General features: G+C 35.5%; 2 protein-coding genes and 1 long non-coding RNA gene across 4 annotated transcripts; 2 read left to right on the forward strand and 1 right to left on the reverse strand.

The window, feature by feature from the left end:
• The first annotated feature begins 1,937 nt into the window (after positions 1 to 1,937).
• On the forward strand, positions 1,938 to 7,616 carry capns1b (calpain, small subunit 1 b). The gene is made up of 11 exons (XM_053506964.1): positions 1,938 to 2,087; positions 2,522 to 2,607; positions 2,738 to 2,774; positions 3,383 to 3,481; positions 4,819 to 4,876; positions 5,355 to 5,419; positions 5,512 to 5,580; positions 6,984 to 7,062; positions 7,169 to 7,285; positions 7,368 to 7,426; positions 7,517 to 7,616. The coding sequence occupies exons 2-11, from the start codon at positions 2,561 to 2,563 to the stop codon at positions 7,541 to 7,543; spliced, it is 657 nt and encodes a 218-aa protein (XP_053362939.1). The 5' UTR covers positions 1,938 to 2,087; positions 2,522 to 2,560; the 3' UTR covers positions 7,544 to 7,616.
• Positions 7,617 to 9,479: 1,863 nt separating this feature from the next.
• On the forward strand, positions 9,480 to 21,218 carry zgc:101731 (SNARE_SNAP25N and SNARE_SNAP23C domain-containing protein). Of its 2 annotated transcripts, none has more exons than XM_053506966.1 (8): positions 9,480 to 9,545; positions 16,111 to 16,195; positions 16,515 to 16,556; positions 17,092 to 17,140; positions 17,875 to 17,986; positions 19,611 to 19,748; positions 19,855 to 19,999; positions 21,036 to 21,218. In XM_053506966.1, the coding sequence occupies exons 2-8, from the start codon at positions 16,124 to 16,126 to the stop codon at positions 21,099 to 21,101; spliced, it is 624 nt and encodes a 207-aa protein (XP_053362941.1). In that variant the 5' UTR covers positions 9,480 to 9,545; positions 16,111 to 16,123; the 3' UTR covers positions 21,102 to 21,218. The 2 variants fall into 2 exon arrangements, with proteins under 2 accessions (XP_053362941.1, XP_053362940.1); XM_053506965.1 differs by having other exon boundaries at positions 9,499 to 9,572.
• LOC128532861 (uncharacterized) lies at positions 10,678 to 11,562 on the reverse strand. Its single transcript, XR_008361326.1, has 3 exons — positions 11,438 to 11,562; positions 10,965 to 11,057; positions 10,678 to 10,857 (listed from the first exon to the last, which is right to left on the reverse strand). It is a non-coding gene; the product is annotated as an uncharacterized LOC128532861 (long non-coding RNA).
• Positions 21,219 to 23,394: the final 2,176 nt, after the last annotated feature.

Raw genomic sequence — 23,394 nt, forward strand, 5'->3', positions numbered from 1 at the left:
TACAGTATATGTTCAGATAAAATAAATATTTTGTTAACAAGCACATCTTGTCAGTTCTTGTGACTCTGCTTACTGTAATAATTAAACCTAAAAGGAGCACAAAATGCTTAAAAAAGCAAAACAAAAAGAAAAAAAATTATATATATCAGTACCATATCAGTATTTGATTTATCTTCACTCTCAGAAGCAAAGAGTATCTCAATGTCCCTGTGTTCCTTGTATATATCTTAATAGCATGCACGCTTTATTTAAACACCCATTCAAGCACTCTACCAGAAACACTGGGTAGGGCATTATTTTGTTATCAAAACAGATTTAATTGCATGAATTTCACAAGGTGTTGAAAACCTTTCTTTAAATATCTGGTTTATGTTTAAATTATTCCTTTATGCAGTTTCTATAGAATTTTAAAGTGAATTTAAGTCTCCTGTTCTGCCACATCCCAGAGGTGTGTCTTTTTCTCTGTGTGCTTTAGCAGGAATTAAATTTCTCAAAATCATGCTCCGCTTTCCATTCTTCAGATTGCCAGTCTTGGATCAAGGGTCAACTTGTGGTGCATTTTTGATTTTCTCTGTTTAACGCAATTGTATTGACTGGGTATCTGTCATACTGTAGCCTTTCTTTCCTCTAACCAATCCAAACATTCTTCTGTGAACTCTTTAATCATCAAGGCATTTCTGTCCACACAACTGCTGCTCACTTCATGTTTGTTCTTCATTGCACAATTCTGTGTAATCTCTAAGACAGCTGTGTGTAAAAAGATCAGCAGTTACAGAAATACTCAAACCAGCCGATCTGGCACCAACAAACATTTCATGGTCAAAATTATGAAGGTAAACTTCATAAAAATCTTTAAGATTACATTTTTACCTACTGTGATGGTTGTGAGCATTACCCAAAGCTGCTTGCCCATATACGTATAATTTTATGCACTGCTGCCTACAGTCAGCATTTTGAAGCTTTATAATTGTGCAGTATACAGTAGGCGCATTATTAATAATGAGGCAAAAAAAGTTTTTTTTTCAAAACACTACACAGAACCCACTAAAATAGAATTACAAGATTTAATTTTAATGAAAAGTGTGATTGTGATAATGATTAAAATAACTGTCTATGTTTTATTTCTTGTGTTTATACTGGAATGTTTTTGGGACCATGTTGACAATGTTTTGTGACAACAAATGAGCTAGGTTGATTTACCATCGCCTCTTGACTAGAATCACCTTGCTGCATGTATGCTTCCTGCTAAGACTGCCAGGTGTGGAATTTACTAAGCCAAGACTACCTTTCAGATTTGGCCGATCCAACAGATTTTTTTTTCATTACCATCTGTTTTAGTGAACTAGCTTTCCCCCTTCTACAACTACAGAACACATGTAAACCTGAATGCTATTCAAACCTAAGTGCCTAGCCTACATGTGTACTTTTAGGGTGGGAAGCCTTTAAAGAGAAGATCAGCTCCCTATACCAGTTAAGTAGTTTTTTTTTTTTTAACTCAATAGGTTTTTATTTTAATTGGTGAATTTGGTATAAACAGATTTAACAGTTTTCAGATTACACAGGATTTAACAGATACATGAAAGAGGTTATAAATATAGTAGTAAAAAAAAGTTAAATTGATACCTGCTTAAAAAAGGAACAAACAACTTTCAAACAGTTTTCTATTGGGTCTAGGTCTGAGATGTACCAGACCATGACTCCAGAAGCTGCATTTCAAAAGGTTTTTCGGTTGGTTTATTGGAGAGGCTAACTAATTGGTGAAATCCCCTGTTTTGGGGGCAGGGAGAACTAAAACATCTTAATACCTTTGACCATCAGTTTCGAATAACACAAATAATAAAGTGGTTTTGGGTGGAACTTTACGTAGAGTGTTGTAGTGTAGAGTTCTACATAAAAAAAACACTTTTCCAGAAGTGTAGCCAGGACTTTGTTGTGCAGTAAATACACTAACCCTGAGATTCTCGGAGTACGTTTTTAGGGCGGGGAACATTTTAATGAGCGAGTCTGCTCTACAAGACAGGCAAGTTTCAACAGTCGGAACAGCTCAATCTTAGGCTGACTGGTGGAGCTCGTCCTCGTCCGATACAGTAAGTGTAACATTGATTTTAAAGACCAAAAGCTTTTTGTTACTTTGTGCGGCGTTAGCGGAAGTTGAACTATCGTTAAAAAAAGGTTTGTGCTACTTTCTTTAACAGGCAGTTTCTGATTTGTGACTTGCTGTTTTTCATGGTTGTCTGTTTGAGCCGAAGACAGTGAATTAGTCACATAGTTAATGCGATGTGATAACATGGGATTTATTTTTCTTTTTATGCCTCAAAAAAACATTTCAACATGTCGTTTTTTCCCTTGATGCCGAAGCGTAACATTGCGTCTGCGTCACTTGTAAAAACAGGAAACGAAATATTCAAGTTGGAGAAAGAAACGTTGTCATTGTTTTATTTCTTTTGAGATTTCATGTATTGAACTTACAATAATAAGGATCGCCAGGTTTTTAAATACTAATTAATATTTTTTTTAATAGATTTTCCTCAGAACCTGTAGCCTACGTTCAACTGACATCATGCATGTGGTCAAACAGATCTTGGGAGGCGTTGTGAGTGTTGTTGGGTGAGTCTGCGCTCGTGTTTTGAAATTTCATCTTTTATTATAAATCTAACTTTGAAATCTGCGGCTCTTCTTCCTTGCTGCAATGTAGTCTAACAGCAAATGTCTTTTCTTCCAAACTTAAATTTCACAGTGGTATTGATCCTTCCCAATTTGCTCCTTCTGCTCCAGTAAGTTACACTCATATTCATTTTTATTTCATGCTTGTCACTGCCAACCTGCCATTTAGGATTAACCTAGATACAGATTGTAATATTAAAGTCACTCAAGCAATACTTTCAAATATTTTGACCCCATAAGACATGAAATAAGACACATAAAATGCTGTATAGGACTGTGATGGTAGGAAATCAGTTAAATGGAGACATAAACATTATCTAAATGTGTGTTGCTTGAAGCATTTGCATGAAATAGGAAGTATTGCTTAAGATTAATTTATGCAAACCTATGCAGTGTGCGTAAAAATATATGGTACACCATTTTAGAACCTGTTGATATTCAACTCATGATTCATCGTCAAATATTATAAAGATTCTTAGTCACTTGACTAGCAGCTACACCTTTTGGAATTGGTCAAACTCTAGAAAACTGGCATATTATTAAAAAATGTTTGTTTATTTTAACACTGTTAAAACCTTGAGAAAGTATTCATTTATTAAATGTAAGGTTATTACATCTTTAAATAAAGCAAATAAAGTCTATCTATACCGCAGCTTAAAGAGCATATATAGGCTACATATATGATTTTTACTGTGAATTTTCCGACTGTGTGCACCAGCCTCCTGTTCGAAGACCCATGACACATGCTCAGGTTAAATCAAATGAGAGTGACGAGGAGAGGCAGTTCCGCAAAGTTTTCCAGCAGCTTGCTGGAGATGTAAGTATATCATACATTTGTTTAGAGATTAGAATTTGTTTACAACTGTGCAAACGTATCAAAAGCCTATATGCACTTATCAGCCTGTCTGGTTAGACAAGCTGCATGTGTAAACATGCAACTAAGCCCCACAAAGACAACCTGCCCCATCATTTTCATACATGTAAAGGCAAGACTCATCGTAGAATAAAAACAGGTCACCTACATTGCCTGTCCCGCCTCCATCAACACGTTCAACCAGAAAAGTTTGTTTTCTGTGCTTTATATTTGATACTTAGTATAAGACTGATATTAAGATTTTATCAAATATTTTGATCTTTAATACGAATATTGTGCTATACTTTCATGTTTTGTTTTTTTTGCACAAAGAATGATGTGCACATGTTTATGTATTGTTCTTGAATTTGTTTCTAAGCGTATTTCTGATATTAGAAACTAAGGGAGTGGCTTGTGCGTGTAAAAACTCACTGATCTATCTAGTTTAACTTGTTCCTTCTCTCTACTCACATACCTGCACTTTAATGAAGGGTAAAAACACTTCTGAGAGATGTATTGTTAAAAATGGGTGGGTTTATGTGGAATGCAGCATTGTTATGGAATGCTTGGCATCAGTTTATTGATTCAGATTTTTTTAGTAAAACTCCTGGAAAGCCTATGCACCTGTGTTGTTAAGCCAAGTTAACCCTTTATTTTTCACATTTACTCTGCATTACTGCACAATGAATATCTTCTCTGCATATCACAGCTTGTGGGCTGGTATCAGAGTGCAGCGTCAGTCATGATTCCGAGCCCCAGGAGCAGACAGGGTTAAGGGAGTTGCTCAAAGGCCCACATAATTATTAATTTCACCTTTTTGCAACCAGTGACTCATTTCGCTGTTAGTAAACAAAATTTGACAGTTCTAAATCACATTTCCCTTGAAGTATAAAATATTTGCCCACTGAGGTTCGATTACAGAGGGAGGAAAATTATATACCTAAATAGTGTATTGAAATGCTTAAATTACAAACCCTGTTATTTTGAATATATGAAAATCTAAATTAATGCATGTACATTACATTGTGTTTTTGAAGGTGTTTAATAGTCTAAATTTTGTGCTTATAATATATTTCATTGTGTTTTTGTTCCCTAAACCTCTAAGTATTAAACATTACAATATTTCATGAACTATTTGTTTGTTAACAGTCATTAAGCATCTAGTCTACTCCAGTAGAGAACGTTTAATCATTTAGTATCATCATGATTTAGTAGCCACAAAAGAACAAATGTTTTAAGGAGTGTTTTCCCTTGTGTGGCTTGATGCGAATTTACTCCTTGTTTTTCTTGTTTTATTCTAGGACATGGAAGTAAGCCCTAATGAGCTGATGTCTATTCTCAACAAGATTTTGACCAAACGTAAGTGTATCAGTTTAAACCTAAATACCAGCTTTAATTACAGCCAATATTGATGGAAAGTGTAGAAACATTCTCTTGTTTAGCAAAAAAAAAAAAAAAGATATAATCAGTAAACTTGGCAAATCATCAGGCAAAAGGCAAAGCGCAAAGCACTTCTAGGGAAATATGCCTAGACAAGCTGCACAAACATAATGGTATAACTGCACATGACAAGACATGTTGTATAAAACCTATTTAGTATGGTAAATATATATCATTCAGAATTACTGTATAATATGCATATTCAGTTTCTGTTGAATTCTGTGTTTAAAGAACAAGTGATATGATCAGCAACGTTTAAAGTGCTTGAAAATATGTTTTAATGCTTTGAACAGTTTCTGTGGTTTACCATGAATTCTTCTTGCAACAGTGGTTACATATAAGAGGAAGATAATTGCCATGATTCATAAAATAATAATTATTTTTTTATCCCTCCTAGATGCTGATCTTAAGACGGATGGTTTCTCAATTGAGTCTTGCAGGAGCATGGTGGCAGTAATGGATGTATCCTTTCGTAATATAATTAACATACGTATTTCAAAATATGGAAGAAAGGTTTCTTTGTTTAGTTTTGCAACTTAACACTCTTCCCACAGAGCGACAGCTCTGGAAAATTGGGCTTTGCAGAATTCAAACACCTGTGGGACAATATCAAGAGATGGCAGGTAAGAGAGTTGTGTTGTTATTTCACTTTTAACTCAAATTGATCATTTCTAAAACAATTGTATTCATGATATCGCTGATTACTATAGAATTGTTTAAATTTATAGTATCACCTATTATATATGTCACCTCCTTTTCAAAATTAAAATCACATCATTGTCAGGATGATGAATTGGTGACCCATAATAATGGTGTACTCACATGTGCTCACGCATATTAGATATGACATTCATATATATATATATATATGAATATGAATATATATATGTTCCCATTAAGTTAGCATGATAGCATACAAATTCATGCGAGTTTGAGATCATAAAACTTGGCCTACAAATTAGTGACAAGAAATACTAGTAATGTCGGTGTCTGAGACATCCGCATCAACAAAACCATTAAGTTTGACTATTTAAATTACTAAAGACCATTGAGCTGTCAGAGTTGAGCCTGGGAGGTACTGTTTAATTCTGCATTGTGGTGTAATGTGGATAATTGGGCAAGCTCAAAATGCACTGTTGCCATGATTTGTATTATTTTTTATTGTTCTATTCATGTTGGGTTGTTCCCAAGTGTTCGGTTTGCTGAACAATATATTTTGATGTGGTGCATATTTTAAAGCTTAGTTTAGTAATATTTACTACTACTACTACTACTACTGCCCCTATGGTCTGTGATGGATTTCAGTTCCAGCTTTATTTCATGAAGCTCTTGCAGCACTGTTGTGTCTCTGTACGTTACTGGAGCTTTTCCCTTTCTGTCCACTTGCAAGATTAACTCACTGCTAGTCATGACATGACTGTTCTAAATAGCTACCTGTAAATAAAGTGCATGGTTACAATTGTCTTCTAATAAGAAAAAAAAAGCTTGGTTCTCGATAACTACATATTTATCTGTAACCTGTTTTGTTGGCATGATATATTATGCGTGTTCTGGCAGGTAAATGTTTTTTTTTCCTGATCATAACATATAATGAATTATTAATTGAAATGATGAAAATTTAATGAAATATTTTAATTAGGCTTTGGGCCCTCTGCAGTTCAAAATGACATTTCACAAGGTTATACATGACCTTAAACATATAGGATGCTGTCTGTCCTAGCTGTCTTGAATATCGGTGTAGGTTTTAACACAATCCACGACAAGATTCTGCTTTATCAACTTGCTGAATTTCACAAACTTCTGTATTTTTATTTATTCTGAATGATGTTTTTTGTGCTGTGTATTTAGTCTGTTAAACTGTTCTAATTACCCTTTCTTATTGGTTGTGTTATTATAGAATGTAATATGTCATGACCATATTCAAATATCCATCTACAATTCACAATAATCCATATATTATGTATAGTTTACATGTTATAGAAGTATAGAAAAAAATTGAAGGTTCCCTTTGCTTTGTCTGGTTTAGGGCGTCTATAGGCAGTATGATTCAGATCGCTCTGGGACGATTGGACCCAATGAGCTGCCAGGTGCTTTCAGGGCAGCAGGTAAATCTGCTACTAAACAGGAATAAATTATTTGTTCCATTTTATATTTGTCACAGTTCTGACTTAAACGCATCTTTTTCCATTTGAACTATTTCTCTTGTCGCAGGCTTTCCTCTACCTGATCAGATCTACCAGTTGATTATTCGCAGGTACAGTGATGACAATGGCAATATGGACTTTGACAATTATATTGGGTGCCTGGTACGACTGGATGCAATGTGCAGTAAGTTGGTCTTTTGCTTTTGATTTTTGGTTAAATCAAACCTTTATGGGCATAACTTGATAAAAGATATTCATATATGCAGATGCTTTCAAGACGCTTGACAAGGACAATAATGGTATTGTCAAAGTCAACATTAAGGAGGTATGAGTGTTCAATTAAAATATATTAGATCATGTGACATCATCATCATCATCATCATCATCATCCCTTTTGCCTGCTTTATATTCCCAGTGGCTGCAGCTGACTATGTACTCTTAAGGAAAGATGAATTTCCATCATCTGCCTTCAGCATTGAACTTTCGACTACAAAAAATTGGTCTAGATTTTTTTTATTTAATCACTGTTATAGGTATGCAATTTCCTTTTTGCATATTGTTTTACATCAATAAAACTGTATACTTTAAAAAACTTTTAGTGTCTCATGTCTTTTACAGAGATGTAGGACTACATTACCTAAGCTATGTCATCAAACAATTTCTATGCTAATTACTGAGTCAAACCTGCAAAGAAAAGTACTATTACAACCGACTTTTTAAAAATCCTGGTAATTCCATGATTTATAACTTTTGTGACATTAACAGTTAGTAGTTATAGTAGATATTTCTAATGCAATTAAATTCAACAAATGTGAATATGGTAATGTGAATGACTTGCTTAAGGCCATGTCATTCTACTAATCTGATCACTAATTTTGACAGACTGAAAATTTCCAATGGTTTTAATAATAATAATAATAATAATAATAATATAATTGATTTTCAGAAGCAGGAAGCAATAAATAAGAGGAATAAACAATAAATAAATAAAAGGGACAAAAGCACAGAGCATTGTGGAACTCTACTTGTGACTTGAAGATTCTGTGATGTACTGTAAGTTGAAAAAATTAGTGTGCCCAGAAAGACATGATATAAACAGTAATTCCAATAGAGACTAATCTAGAAGGATGTTATTTGAGATGATATCAAATAATTTATGATATAAATCTAAAAAAAATAGGTATCATTAAAACCCCTGAGTAAGTTTCATTGGTGATTTTTTTTTCCCCCCTACGACTGTCTCTGTACTGTTTTTTGAGTGTAAATGCAGGGATTAAACTACTAGACTATTATTGATCAGACACTGATGTGTACATTTTTCATTACAGTTGATCCCAAAAGTGTTCAGTGGGGTTGAGGTTAGGGGTCCGACTTTGGCAGACTTTGTTCTCATGGAGTTCACTTTGTGCACACAGGCATTGTTATGCTAGATCATTTTTGGAGCGCTTAAGGGCAATTGTAATGCTACAGGATACAACTTGTGAAAGGGATGCCTATGTCTGTGGGAACTGTACCTACAATCATTCACGAATACCAATTGTACATTACAGAAACTCGGCTGAGAGTTACTGCCACATCCCCCATTAGAGTCCTGACATCGCTCCAAGCCATTTCCACATCTTTGAGCCATAAAAGGAGTTCCTGGGAGGCCAGAATTTAAAACGTGAAGGAGGCAGGCTGATCATAGCTCTGGTGTACTGAGAAAATATTGTACCTTGATGGTATCCAAGCACTAGTGAAATGCTGGAATAAGTCCATGAGTGTAGCATAACAGTCCTGTTATCCTGCACATGAAAGTCAAAAGTCTTGGTTTGACTTGAATACACCTAATGAATCTTTTTTTAAAAAGTAAATGAAATAAGACCTTACAAGCTAATTAAGATGTAAGAAGCACAATATTTACTGCATAAAGTAAGAGTCTGACCCAAATTTACAGGAATTATGCTACCCCAAAAATAAAGCAACACCTCCAAAATTGTGTTAAAGTGCCTGTGTGACTAGATATTTATTTTAAAGATTCCACAGACAGTCCTAGTCATGCTCAAATATAACATGAGCAATAAAAAAAATAAAACAAAGTTAATTATTACAAGCAGATATACTCTAAGCTCACTATTTACCTTTGAGACCTCTTCAAAATGTAGACCGAATGTATGGTGATGGTATTATCCACACATGCAGAGGACAGTTCTGGATTCATGCTCAATACACAACGTTTCTTCCTCTGCTGAAGAAAAATTATCTGCTTACTGACAGTTTACCAGCCAATGGTTGTAGCAGCGGATAAACACAACAACCAATAGTAGACCGGCCCGACAAGTGGGCGGGGCTCGGGTTTACCTGGGATGCAGAAAAGCGTCCGCTGATGAGCTGCTGCTATTAAACTCAGATCTCTGAGCAAACACAGGTGTTGTAGGCGCTTGGCTGAACAGCTGCTTTGTTGTGTGAGTATCCTGTTTTTGTCCACAAAGGTAAGTCTCTGATTTCGTTTAAAAGTTGTAGATGGAAAATATTTTTGTTATTTTAGCGTGTTTTCCCGGGACAAATATTAAGTCATAGACGGTCGCGTGCGTTGGTTCTCTAACTATGTAGATTATAAAAGATCATACCCAGTTTCTGTGGATCTCATGGTTGGTAATGCTGTGATCTGAAGTCTGCTTCACTGTTATAATTTTTCAACAAATGTCTATTCACGTCATCGTCTTTAGTTACTGAAATCATTTACCTGACTTTAAATCCCCCCTGTTAGGGCAATTAAACTCGTATGCAAGCCAGTCTGATAAATAATACAGTGAGATGATATGCCCTGGGGAATGCTGAACACTCGCAGGAATACTGCCTTGCCCTTTTCAGCTGGGTATTTGTGGGACTTGATGATGAAGATGATGCTGCTGGGTGTGTGCTATATCAGGAGGCATTATGACAGCACCACGTTGTGAGAATTAATGCATATATTTTAGCAAAAAACTCTGATAGACTATTTGCATAAGGAAGATGTTGGGTCTAATCACGCTTGTTCATATTGTCTTGTTTAAACACAACTTTATCTTCATAACGATCTATTTATACGAATCAAATCCTAAACCTGAGTGCTTATGTATTTTTGCATTATTATTTTGTTTACATTTACTAGCGTTGCAACGTTGGTGGCTCAGTGGTAGTTTCCTCACCTGCCATGTGAAAAGCCCCAGTGGGCACAAACTCGTGGAAACCACGTAAAGAAGACGTGTTTTCACCACGTGGAAAAGACGGGTAATTTAGGCGTAAAAGGCAAGTCCAATTCCACGTGGATTTGACACATGGAATCCACGTGTTTTTTACCACTTGGAAAAGACACGAATATAAGCCCATGGAAAATACGTGTTGTGTTCAACGTAAATTCTGCAAAGTTTAAAATGTCTACAACATCAAGTGTAAAGCAGACACAAATTACATAAAAGTTGTAATAACCAATAATTTATTCATATTTCAAAACAAACAATACAAAATGCACATAAAAACTTGGTGTAGTGCATAATACTAAAATACCATAAAAATGTGAATACTAAAAGACTAATTAAACCAAAAAAACATCTAAGAGAAGATAGAAAACTGTCTCAAACAGCAAAAGAAACAAAATTACAAAAACATTTACTTAACACTTAATAAATGACACTGCATCCAGCCTTTCTTTCCTCTTAGGTGCAGTTCGTAACTGATTGGCAATGGAGCTGAGGGCAAAGGCTTCTGTAACATCATGGGCCTTTACTACACTGTCTGTCAAAGGACAAAAATGTTTAGTATAATTTAGATGCATGGACTGAAATTTATCAATACAATCATTAAAAAAAGACACGACCACAAGGCACTATTCAATTACTTACCAGTTATTAATTTGCACAGCGCTGTCAAATGATGTTTTATCCCCTCGTGATCCCTTCATGTTTAGTTGAAACATAAGTGAATTGGTAAGGAATCTAGAAGTAAACAAACTTATCTATTAATCTTCAAAGAAATAAATGGGTAGAGTAACCACATAAGTTACACGGAAAAGTTCCTACTTCTATTCTTAGAAATTCAATGGAACATATATTCTGCAAGTAAATGTTAGGGTTCACTGCCAGAACTCCTCAGTGCATATATATTATACATGGTGATGGTGCTGCATTTAGGACAAATTATACCTGTTCATTAAATACTAGCCTGTTTTTATGATTTTTGACAAATTAACGTTTGCAATTGCCTATTATGCTTCGAATCCTACGTTAGCTACATACATAGAATTACAATCAAGCTAACCGCGTCGGTTAGAACCTACACTAACTGCCACAGAACATACTAGAATATTACTGCTTACCTCAGTGCTCACCCTGTAACATCACACACAAATGTTCTCTGTATGAAACACAATTGCCACGGGTACTTTGTAACTTCAGCAGACCACAAATTTAAACAAATTTCGAAGTTTCTAATTTCTTTTTATTAGCTATAAATATTTCGCGCTTCCACTTAAAAAAACGGGATCCAGGAAAGGCTGATCACTGCGCATGCTCAGTACCACTCGCTGGACTGCAAAGTCACTCTGTGCAGCGACGCCTATGTGTCGCCTCTGATAGCACATCGGTGTTCTAAACTACTTTTTATTTTGCAAATCCAGTGTACGTTGTAGTCAGATGTGGCATTTAGGCGATCAGTATCACATTTTGAAAATGCCATTTTAGAACACATTTTGGCTCATGTGTTCAACTTTAGAACGCATTGGACGCGTCATATGCGTCATTTTATTTTAGAGTGTGTTTAATGTTAATTAATGATTGTTACATTTATGTAAAAACATACAAAATATGCATTCAAAATTAGATCAAGCAACCATCAATAGGTGGTACAAAATTATTTTCCACGTGATATCCACGTGGAAATGCACGAAGAATAATGTAGAACTAAAACTCCATGTGGATTCCACATTAATTTAGAACAGGTTTTCCACGTGCCTAAAACCACGTGGATATCAGGTGAAAATTGGTGGATCCACCACTTCACCAAATATCCACCAGAAATCCACGGATTACATGTGTTGTGCCCGCTGGGGCCCGGCTTCAATTCCCACCCAATGCCCAAACCACAGCCACTGGATGGAGTACTTGTCCCAAGCCTGGGTAAAATGGCAGGGTTGCGTTAGGAAGCGCATCCTTTATTAAGTTGTGTGCAGATTGGATGGTTCACTGTGGCGACTCCTTGATGGGAGCAGAAGACTAACAGTAACAAAAACTAGTATTACAACCTGGAAATTAAATTGATTTAGGCTAATTAGGATTTTAACCTATTTAATAACCCACTCTATTTGGTGGAGATAATGAGATATAATTTGCTTAATTTGATTTAGGTGAAAAGGATGAGTGTTGTGATTGCATTAAGATGCAACAGGTCATTACTGTGAAACTTTTAAATTAGTTTCTGGCCATCCGGCAATTAAAGTGCAACATGATCTTAACATGCATTCACCTGTTCATTTAATACACTTAATTTTGTCAGGCAACTGAAACGGTATCATGACCATGGATTATTTTCAGCATGAGGCAAAGCAAAGGGTAGAATTTTCTAGTGTCTATTTTTTATCTCTTTTTTTGGTTGTGTACCCATAATTTGAACCTGTTTTGCAGTTTCACTTCAGAAGCACTGACGAAAGAACTAGTTGTGACTGATAAGTAAGGTTAATAATAGGGAGGTGATTTTAGTTTAGTTTTTATTTCACATAGATATTTTATCACAAATAGGGCACTGGTAGGTGTTTTGCCTGCCATGTGGTTCGATTCCCAGGCAGTGCCCAAACCCCAGCCACTGGATGCAGTGCCGGTCCCGGGTAAAATGGGAGGGTTGCGTCAGGAAGGGCATCTGGCGTAAAACATGTGCCAAGTTGTAGTGCGGACTGGATATTCCACTGTGGCGACCCCTTGCCGGAAGCAGCCGAAAGACCAACAACATTTTATCACAAATAATTGTAATAGCAACGTTTCTTTTCCAGTAATAGTTCAATTTATATGAATACCTTATAGATAATATATTACCATATTGTTATCATGGATACATTAAGGTAATATAAATTTGATGTATGTGACATTTGAAACTGAAATAAGTGTCTCATTGTGTACACAAGTAGTTATTTTAACAGTATAAAGTTCAAGGTAAGTGGTTAAAGACGACACAAAAGAGCATAAACATATGAAAAGGTATGAAAGGATGAATGCTTTTTGCACAGTTGTGTATAAACTCTAGTCTGTTGTGCGTGAAAATCCCAGGAGGTTAGCAATTTATGACATGCTCAAATCAGCTCATCTGCTAACATCATGCCATAGTTAAAGTTAGAGAATTTGTACATAAATATACAGTACACATTAAATGTTAGGCATATTCCAACACCTCTGCCTCTCAGGGACAATACAAAACACTTTTTTTATACATTTGAAATTATTTCACTTATCTAATGTAACAGCTTTATTGCACTGGATCCAGACACTATCCCAGGAACACTAGGAGTAAGGGAGGAATACACCCCAAATTGAATGCCAGCCCATGCAGGGCACCATTCTAAAACTGAGTCACACCAAGGGGCAAGTTATTCAGTGTTCAACTTGAGATTGCAACTTATAATTCTCCACCTCCAACAAAGCCAAAGAATGCTCCTTCAATGGAAATTTGGCTTGGGGTAGACTTTTACACATTTTTTTTTAATCCAATATAATCTATCAGTAATGCTGCTTAAAACATGCTTTTGGGGGTTTATTGAGAAACTATTTTAAAAAAATTTCAATTCAGTTTTATCTATATAGCGCTTTTAACAATGACCATTGTCTCAAAGCAGCTTCACAAAAATGAAAAGAAAATTTGAAAAGAAAATTTATGAAAGTGTGTATGTGTGAGATAAATATGTCTAGATAATAATGAGATTGTCTCTAATGAGCAAGCCAAGGGTGAAGGCGACAGTGGCAAAAACTCCCTGAGATGGCGAGTTGAAGAAACCTTGAGAGGAACCAGACTCAATCAGGGAACCCATCCTCATTTGGGTTATAACGGATAAAAATTATATAACATCATGCGTGTTATGCAGCTGAAAGTTTAACATAACAAAAGTTATATTGGATCACTGAGAGCACAGGAGCAGCATGTGTAGCTTCAAACCATCATGAAGCAGAATCCAGCTGGAGCTGGTCCTTTTCTGGATGCCTCAGGATCCCCGCAAGGTTGGCCTTTGTTTACTAAAGCGAGCACAATTTCCAGATCCCTCAAGATGGTGTATACTTGTGTACTGGTGTATGGGGTTATGGGATGAATTACATGTATGCCAGATTAAAGAGATGCGTCTTGAGTCTACTTTTAAACTGGGAAACTGTGTCTGAGCCCCAAGCATTGTCTGAAAGGCTATTCCAAAGCTTTGGAGCTAAATATGAAAACGCCCTACCCCCTTTTGTAGATTTTATATTCTGGGAATTACCAGAAGTCCAGAGATCTTAAGGAGCATGGTGGATTATAGCATATTAGAAGACTGGTTAGGTATGTGGGAGCTAAACTATTTAAAGCCTTGTATGTAAATAATACTATTTTGTAATTAATTCTAAACTGAACAGCCAGTGCAGGGATAATAATATGGTTATATGATCATATTTTCTTGATCGAGTGAGAACCCTGGCAGCTGCATTTTGGACAAACTGTAGCTTGTTTTTTGAGGATGCAGAACAAGCACCTAGTAATGCAAATAAGCAAATTTTCTTACATTTAATTAGAGTGGTTAGCTAAATTGGCAGATTAAAAGTGATTTCCGTTGCTTAGGGAAAGGAAAGGAGTTGCCCTTTACTGTGGCTTACAGTACATCAAGACCTTGTAATTATATAATTCTATTTGATCAAAATCTATCATTTTATGATACTGAGACTTTATTTTGTATCTCAGTTATATAAAGGACGAATACAGCATCTCAACTTTATATTTGTAATAAGATAATAATAATAAGCAAGATTTTATAGTAAAACAGTCAGTATTGTTGATGTTTATATATAGCAATATTTATGAGCATATTTATAAAAATATAATCATAAATAAGTAATTAATGTCACACTGGACTTGAATAAAATAATAAATATAAGGGAGATCTGCAGGTTAAATTCAGAGGGATTTAGATCAGTGGTGGGTGAAGCATATAGAAACTGTTCTTTAAAACACAAAGTCCACCTCCTAACACGTTTCCTTGGTAAAAGCATAGTCTGTAATTATGAAGTAATTATACCTACATTCAAAAACAGCATCTCGAGCTCTTCTGTTTGCACTTGCTTATGTAATACAGCCTGGTCTAAATATGCTGTGTGAATGAGACTAATGAGAATGTTTACTAAATGCTCTGAGGTTCATGTGATCGGCTTTGAGCTTAATAAGCTCATATAATTCAAATAACTTGCTTATTAATGGGCCATCGGTTATACTCAAACAAATTTAGTCATGCTTTTCTTTAAAACATAAGGAAAACAATCTTCATTGCATTCTGCCTACTACAAGAAATGTAATTGATTTCAATGTATACATCTAAGGTGAAATGACAACCATGTAATTTAATGCTCTAAATAACCTAACTCAAGTGTATCCTTATGCAACAAATGTCCTCTTGAGTACAGACTTTATTTAGCACATTCTCTCTTGGCTTCTCTTTGTTTCCTGTTGGTTGCTTAAATGCACTCTTTTAACAACACTTTGTTTTAACATTATTAAAGGTTGTTGCCGTCCTTGCCTTGATGTTTCATCGACTTCCGTGTTTACCCCGCAATTAATAAATGACATCTGCAGTGGGAGGTCTGGCTGTTTGCACTAGAGTCAGACACTGCAGTAGGTTTAGACCTTCTAGTGACTTCTTTACTTAAGCGTTGAATTTATCAAGTGTTGTGTGCTCTCATCCATTGTAACAGGCCAATTATACCTCCAGTCTGAGCCACGGTGAAGGCCCCTCTAAAAATAACTATGCTTCCCTTGTGCTTACTTTCACCCTAGCACAAAGCCTAACATGGCTGCCGAGTGCCCCTTGGGATCTGAGGTGACGGATCTTCACAGGAGGGTCAATCAGGTGACAGATGAGGTAACGGCAGCAGGAATAGGAAAAGTTACTAAAGTGTGATATCAAACTTATAATAACAAATATTTATAAAATAGTTTTAAGTGTCAATATATGTTCAAGTCGCTACTGTATGTTACATTATTTCCCATCTAACACTCTAACACTATAAAATAAAGTTTACAGAAAGTTTGATCTATACCCTTGCTCTTGTTTAGCAGAGAAAATGACAAACCCTGTAATCATCTGTATAAACCTGTTTAACCTGTGAAACTAGTTTCATAAATTATTAATTGTAATAACTAATTAATTTTTATTAATTTATCTCCTCTATCTCTATTAGTCACTCGAAATCACCAGAAACATGAAGCTGCTATTAGAGGAGGTGAGTCTTTCATACTTTATCACCTGTAGCCGTATGATTTTACCTTTCCTACTGATTGATATTTGTATCACATCCACACAAACCTATTTCTGAAGCATCTCAACACTTTTGCACAAAGCTTGGCTTACTATATATTCAGTGGACAAAAAAAAAATAAAGGCTATGTAAAACATCATTTCTCTTCGGTGTCCAATCAAGGTTTATTATTATGCCTCTGAAATGCCATTTTATGTATTGAGACACATTGCCATAATAGGATTGAATGAGCAATGGTTCGTGGTCTTTGTTTCCTATAAAATAGCTCAATTGTACAGGCTGTCTGGCCAAAACACCAAGGACTGCACCTGTGATGTCTGTATAAAGGCACACACACACATATTGTTATATAAGGGACAAAACAGAACTATAGAAATCATATCTCATGCTTAAGATCCCTGTCAGCATTTATTGTCAATTAATAGTATTATGTTCATTTTGGGAAATACAGTATATTGTTTGTTTAATGTGGCTTCATGTTGAATTATGACTTCCACAGAGCAAAGATGCAGGAATCAGGACATTGGTCATGCTAGATGAACAAGGCGGTAATGACACAGTTTATTTGACAATTTCTTTATATTATCAAGTGTAATGGATCAGATAAGCATTTAAAAAATACAGTGTTTCAAAGAAATAACAAAGCAGTAAACTTTTAAACTGGAACTTTCAGATAATTACTTTAATTTTTAGATATTGTAAATAGCTGTACAATTCATCTCCAGAATTATTGGCACAGCTTGCACAAAAAAAGTATTTGTGGTTAAACAATGTCATGAACTGAACATGCTGTATATATATAATATATAATAATTTGAAGTAAATTCAGTCAAAGAAAATGAAAACCTCAATAAAATGGTTTTCCAATTTCCTACAACACCGTAAAATCTCTATTGTTGATTTAACCCTTGAATAACACTTCTCATATGAGTCTTGCCGCACCTTTATAACCACTGTATGGTAATAACTTCAACACACCGGGTGTTAATTCAACATTTTTTTAATATAAATATGAAGATGACTATTGCTCTAAAGAAATTTTTCACTCACAAACAGAAACTAAGACTAGGGTCACATTTTGTTTGGTTTTGTTTATGTCTGTTGTCAGCTAAGAAGGCCTTTTTGTTTAGATGAAATATCATTGCCTGCTCTAACTCTTCTGGCAACTGTTGTAAATACATTAAAAAATACTCACATATGGAAATGTACATATGTTCGTACAGTCACTTAAATCCTCCCCATTTCCCTCTTGCTAAGATAAAAGCAAATCTCTGTTTTTCAGAGCAACTGGAGCGCATTGAAGAGGGGCTGGACCAGATCAATCAGGATATGAGAGAAGCTGAGAAAAATCTTACAGACCTCGGCAAATGTTGTGGCCTGTGCTCATGCGATAAGTATGTGTTGCTGGGAGGGCTGCTGGACACAGTTGCATTTGTGTTTATTAGTATTTAGACAGGAATATTTTATTCCCTCTGTATGGAAACAAAAATTCTCTCCTGCAAGGAATTTATCAATGAGTCATGTATAAATAGGTTCAGCTTATTTTAGTCACTTCTGATGTTTAATTAATGAATTATGCTATTGATGTCCTATAAACAGAAGTGTAATACCATTAATCAGTTATAAATGGCAGATTAAGTATTCTTAATCCTTATGTTCTATACATACTAAAGCCCTGTTGACCCAGGCAATATTTTATGATTTCAGCAAAAAATGTTCCTTACTAACACTTAACTTTACTATTAAGAATGCACCTGTTTACTCATGCCATTATCTAATCAGCCAATCCTATGGCAGCAGTGCAATGCATAGAATCATGCAAATAGATCCAACATCATTATGTAATGTTCGCATCAACCAGCGGACTAGGGAAAATGTGATCTCAGTCATTTTGATTTTTGGTGCCAGACGGGCTGGTTTTAATATGTATATCCCTCCAGAATTCCATGTCTCTAGTGTTTAGTCAAAATGGTATAAAATCCAACAAGTGGTAGTTCCCAGGCCAGATAAGCCTTGTTGATGAGAGAGGTCTAAGAAAGAAGGGTATAGATTGGTTCTACATGACAGGAAAACTACAGTAACTAAAATAACCACTTTGTACATATGTGCATCTCAGATGGAACAACATATTGAACATTAAGGTGGATGGGCTACAAAAGCAAAAGACTGTCAGGTTCTAGTTCTGTCAGGCAAGAATAGGATACTGAGGCTGCAGTGGGCACAGTCTCATCAAAACTGGAGCTAACATCATAAATCCATACAGTCAAGGCTGGTGGAGGTGGTTTAGTGGTGTTGGGAATCATCATTTCGGATTATTTAAGTATTGCTGTTGACACTTCCAATAGTACTGCACCATAAAAGTACTTCTATTCTAATGTCCCCTGTCACAATGCAAAATTGAACTTAAACTATATCAAAAACCTAACTTCATTGTTCTTTAGTGTCCTTTCTAGTCACCTGCTATTAATCCACTTGGACACCTTTGGGATATTTTAGAACAGGGGATTCACAGCATGAAGGTGTACCTGAAAAATCCGCAGAAAGGGCAAAATGCAATCACGCCAACAAACAGTAAACCAGTTTGGCAAAGAAATGTTTTCAACATATTGTGGAATCCATGCCACAAATAATTACAGTGGTTTTGTGTGCAAAGGGAGGCTGTACCTAGTATTAGTACAGTGTTACTTGTAAAGTGTTCGGTTAAGTATACACTGTTCAGGTGCTTTTCATTATCAGCATTACATAAAACATGTAGGCGCACAAGATTTATAATGGTTTACATGGTGGTGGATTCTCCTGATGGCACATGTCTTTGTACACGCATGAAAGCACATAACATCACCTTTTGTATAAATGTAAAAATATTAATCATCTCTCTGATATAAATACTACATATTTTTACATACATTGGATAAGTTAAGCTTATGAACTGTATTGTTATAAAATTATTTTAATAATTTTCGAGTTTAGGTAATCCTGAGGACATATGCTTTTTTTGTCTTTTCTGGAACTCCGCAGGCTAAAAAACATTGAAGCAAGTGAAGCCTATAAGAAAGTGTGGGGTAATAATCAGGACGGTGTGGTATCCAGTCAGCCATCATCGCGTATTGTGGATGAGAGAGAAAAAATGACAATGAGTGGTGGATACATCAGAAGGTCCTTACATATTGCAGTTCTTCAAATGGAAAATTGTATCCTTTTTCCGTAACAAATTATAGATTATCAATCAGTGATTTGATTTTGCGTGTGTGTCTGTGTCCAGAGTGACAAATGATGCACGGGAGGATGAGATGGAGGAGAACTTGGCCCACGTAGGCAGCATCCTTGGCAATTTGAGAAGCATGGCACTTGACATGGGCAATGAAATTGATACTCAGAACGTGCAGATTGAACGTATACAGTCAAAGGTCTGTATTTTATTTTTCTTACACAATCTTCAATTCAAATGTACTGAAACAGTAATATTTGTTTTTTACTATACATTAAAGCCATTTGGGTTTGAGATCAAAAGATAAATATGAGATGATAGATAGGAATTTTTACTTTCATTTCCCAATATTTTATCTAGATGTACAATGTTCAACATGGCACCTCATTTTGGTAGAGTTAAATCTTGGTTCTACTTTGGCTCTAAATCTTGGATCAAAATTGTCTTGTCTTTTTGTGTAACATTTTAAGCTATTTAACGCAAATGCTAAAAAGCCAAAATTCTGAGCTATCATCTCATGTTCCTATTTTGATCTTATACCCTAATGTTTTCCAATACTTTCATAATGGTCTGTTTAGTCAGTCAAACATCATAAGGTGACCTATAATGCAAAATGTACTTTTTGATCATTTTTGGACATTTTGCTTGTGCGACAGACAATATATGAGATAGGAGTTTTTGCTTAAACATGTACAGTACTGAAATGTCATAATAAAACAATCACAAAGTTGAACCATTTTTTGGAAATTATTTTCTACATTCAGTCTGGCTACAAAAAAAACACTTCCACAAAGGGCCATGAGGGAGCGGTAGCTTATTTGCATTTCAAAGCTACAGACGGTGTAACAGTGCATTCCCAGTGCTGTGAAATTCTAGGGTGACACCAGTCTGTGTGCATGGAGTTTGCATGTCTTCTCTGTGCTTGGTGAGATTAGGGTTGTAGCCTGTATTGTGGGTATGTATGTGTGCCCCACGAAAGATTGGCACCCCATCCAGGATGTACCTTGCTTCATGCCCTAAGTCAACAGGCCCCTTGCAACCCTGTATATACTCTAGGATAAATTTATATAGACGATAAGTGAGTGAGTGAAATTCTAAGATGCCAGAATGGATGATATCCAAGTCGTATTAGTATCTCTAACATTAACAGATATTTTTGGAGACCCCTAAGTCCTATGTTAGCTTGTTGTAAAGGAATATGCCATAGCACCTTATAGTCATTTGTGTTTTTGCAGGCTATTGCCAATGTTTCTCGCATCAGTGAGGCCAATCAGAGGGCTAACAAGCTAATCGCAAGGTAAATACAAAAGAGTGTGATCATTTGAGAACGACCATTTGTTTAGCCATCATATAACGGCTTTATAGTTATGTTTTGTTTTGTATTTTTTACTTTTTTTCCAAAAAGTGAATAAAGCAGGAAAAGGTTTTCTTATTTTAATTTAGTTTTCATGTTCATAACTGCTTAAAAGACACAGCTGCTGTTTTAAATATCATGCTGTAGTTTATTCCACTACTTATCATTGCTTTCTTTAATAGAACAAAATTTCAAAAGCTCTCTGTATAGATATTTAAAGGTACCTGTGCAGTTTTTGTCTGTGCTCTTCTGTTACTCTTTAATAGTGAACATTGTTGCCAGGAAAAATTATGTGGCATTGTAGTGTACTTTTCCAAAATGGTTTGTGGCAAGAGTTCTTTTTTAAGAAAAAGTGGGGTATGGATAAAATTGTTGACAGCATGTTTTGCACAATACACATCCTAATTCATAGTAAAGTGACTGACAAAATTATGTGCAAGAACTAGAATGAACTTAAGTATAAACTCAATGAATGTGAACTGTCAGAGTAGTCAGACTAATAATTGCTCAGCCTAAAAATAGAAAACTGCAAATAAGATGCTATCTGTTAAAAGCATTGTAAAGCTATGATTGCTTTAAGTGGTCGAGAGAGTGTTCGCTGTGATTTAATGATGATTCTTTGGTCATTCTTTGCGCTACAATGCTTATTTTAATCTCAGCCCATACTAGTAATGAACCTGCTGAATAGCTGTGAATAGCTGTTTAGACCTTTTATCACACTCCTGTTCTGCTGACTAACCATAAATGTATGTGCCAATGATACATTACATTTTTATTATTTCTGTTTTTGTAACAATGTAAAGATTTTATTGTTGTGATTGAAACAAATGAAGTACTTCCTCAAAATGGCTAATGGGGAAATTACCAATTCAAGGAAGGAAAAAGCTTGTAAAGTTTTTTTCTGTTGTTTTTCGTTTTTATTTTTAAAACAAACGTTGTATTTCAATGTAATAAATATCGATTTCACAGTAAACTTTCAGCCTTTTTCCATTTATTCACTATGGCGGCACATTTTGTGCTCATTATCGCCATCTGCTGTCGAACAAGCGAAGCTGCTCTATGACCTGAGATTATAAACGATTCAAAATGGAGGTTTCGAGTTGCTGGAACTCACAACTCGTGTTTTTTTTTCTTTTCTTTTTGTGATGCCTGTGCTGTGCGTTTACTCATTTAAATCTCAGTTCTTAGCATATAGATATCGCACAGGCTCCCACTCAGGTTTGAACAAAAGTAGTATATTTGAATGCTGTAAAACCCAATTAACCTAAAAAACTGAAGATGAAGGTCCTATAAAGGACAACAATAACACATTAAAGTAAATGACTGTATAAAATATATTATATAATGTAATAACTTCTATTTTCAGTCTAAGGAAAATAAAAATGATTACTCATGCACGAGATAAGAAAATACAATTGCTGTTTTTTACATCAGGTCTAATTCAACGCGTCATTAAAGGCGCTTTGTAACAATGTGTGTGTGTGTGTGTGTGTGTGTGTGTCAATCTTAAATCTGATTGGCTATCCAGAAAAGCATGACTTTAGAATAGCCAGTTAAAATTATGATATAAAGCACAAGGTTTAAGATGTATGTGGCTTTTTAATTTTTTGACTGCTTAATACCCTGTTCGTGTATGCATATAATTTGACATATAAAACACTTTGTGAGACAGTAAAGCTTCATAAATATGTATGATACATATAAACACATATAAAATTAACATTTTTGTTTTAAATGTTACTTTTACACACATACTTGCATTTGCAAGACATAGAAAGTATCATTAAATATTATGCTACTATAATGCCATCTTTCAACCCGTTGTTCTATGTGACCTCTCCTTAAGGGTCGTTGAAAAGTGTTGTTTGCATCATTAACTTCATCTTTGTGTTTGCCGCATTTCGGGTTTTAAAAAATAAAAATAATTATGTGACTTCACCTTAGGCGGCATTATGGTGGAGTGGTTAGACACTACTGGGTTGAGGGTTCGATTTCTGCCTGGGGTCTGTGTGCGTAAGGTTCCCATGTTCTCCCCGTCCTTCGTTGGTTTCCTCCAGGTACTCCGGTTCCCTGCCACAGTCCAAAGACATGTAGATTGGCATTCTCAAATTGCCTGTATAGTAAGTGCGTGTGCCCTGCGATGGACTGGCGCCCTGTTCAGGGTGTAACCCACCTCTACCCAAAGATAAGCTTCCGCGACCATTAACACAGGATAAACCAATATAGATGATAAAATAATA

This window comes from Clarias gariepinus, chromosome 11, assembly GCF_024256425.1.
Source record: "Clarias gariepinus isolate MV-2021 ecotype Netherlands chromosome 11, CGAR_prim_01v2, whole genome shotgun sequence".
Taxonomy (NCBI): domain Eukaryota; kingdom Metazoa; phylum Chordata; class Actinopteri; order Siluriformes; family Clariidae; genus Clarias; species Clarias gariepinus.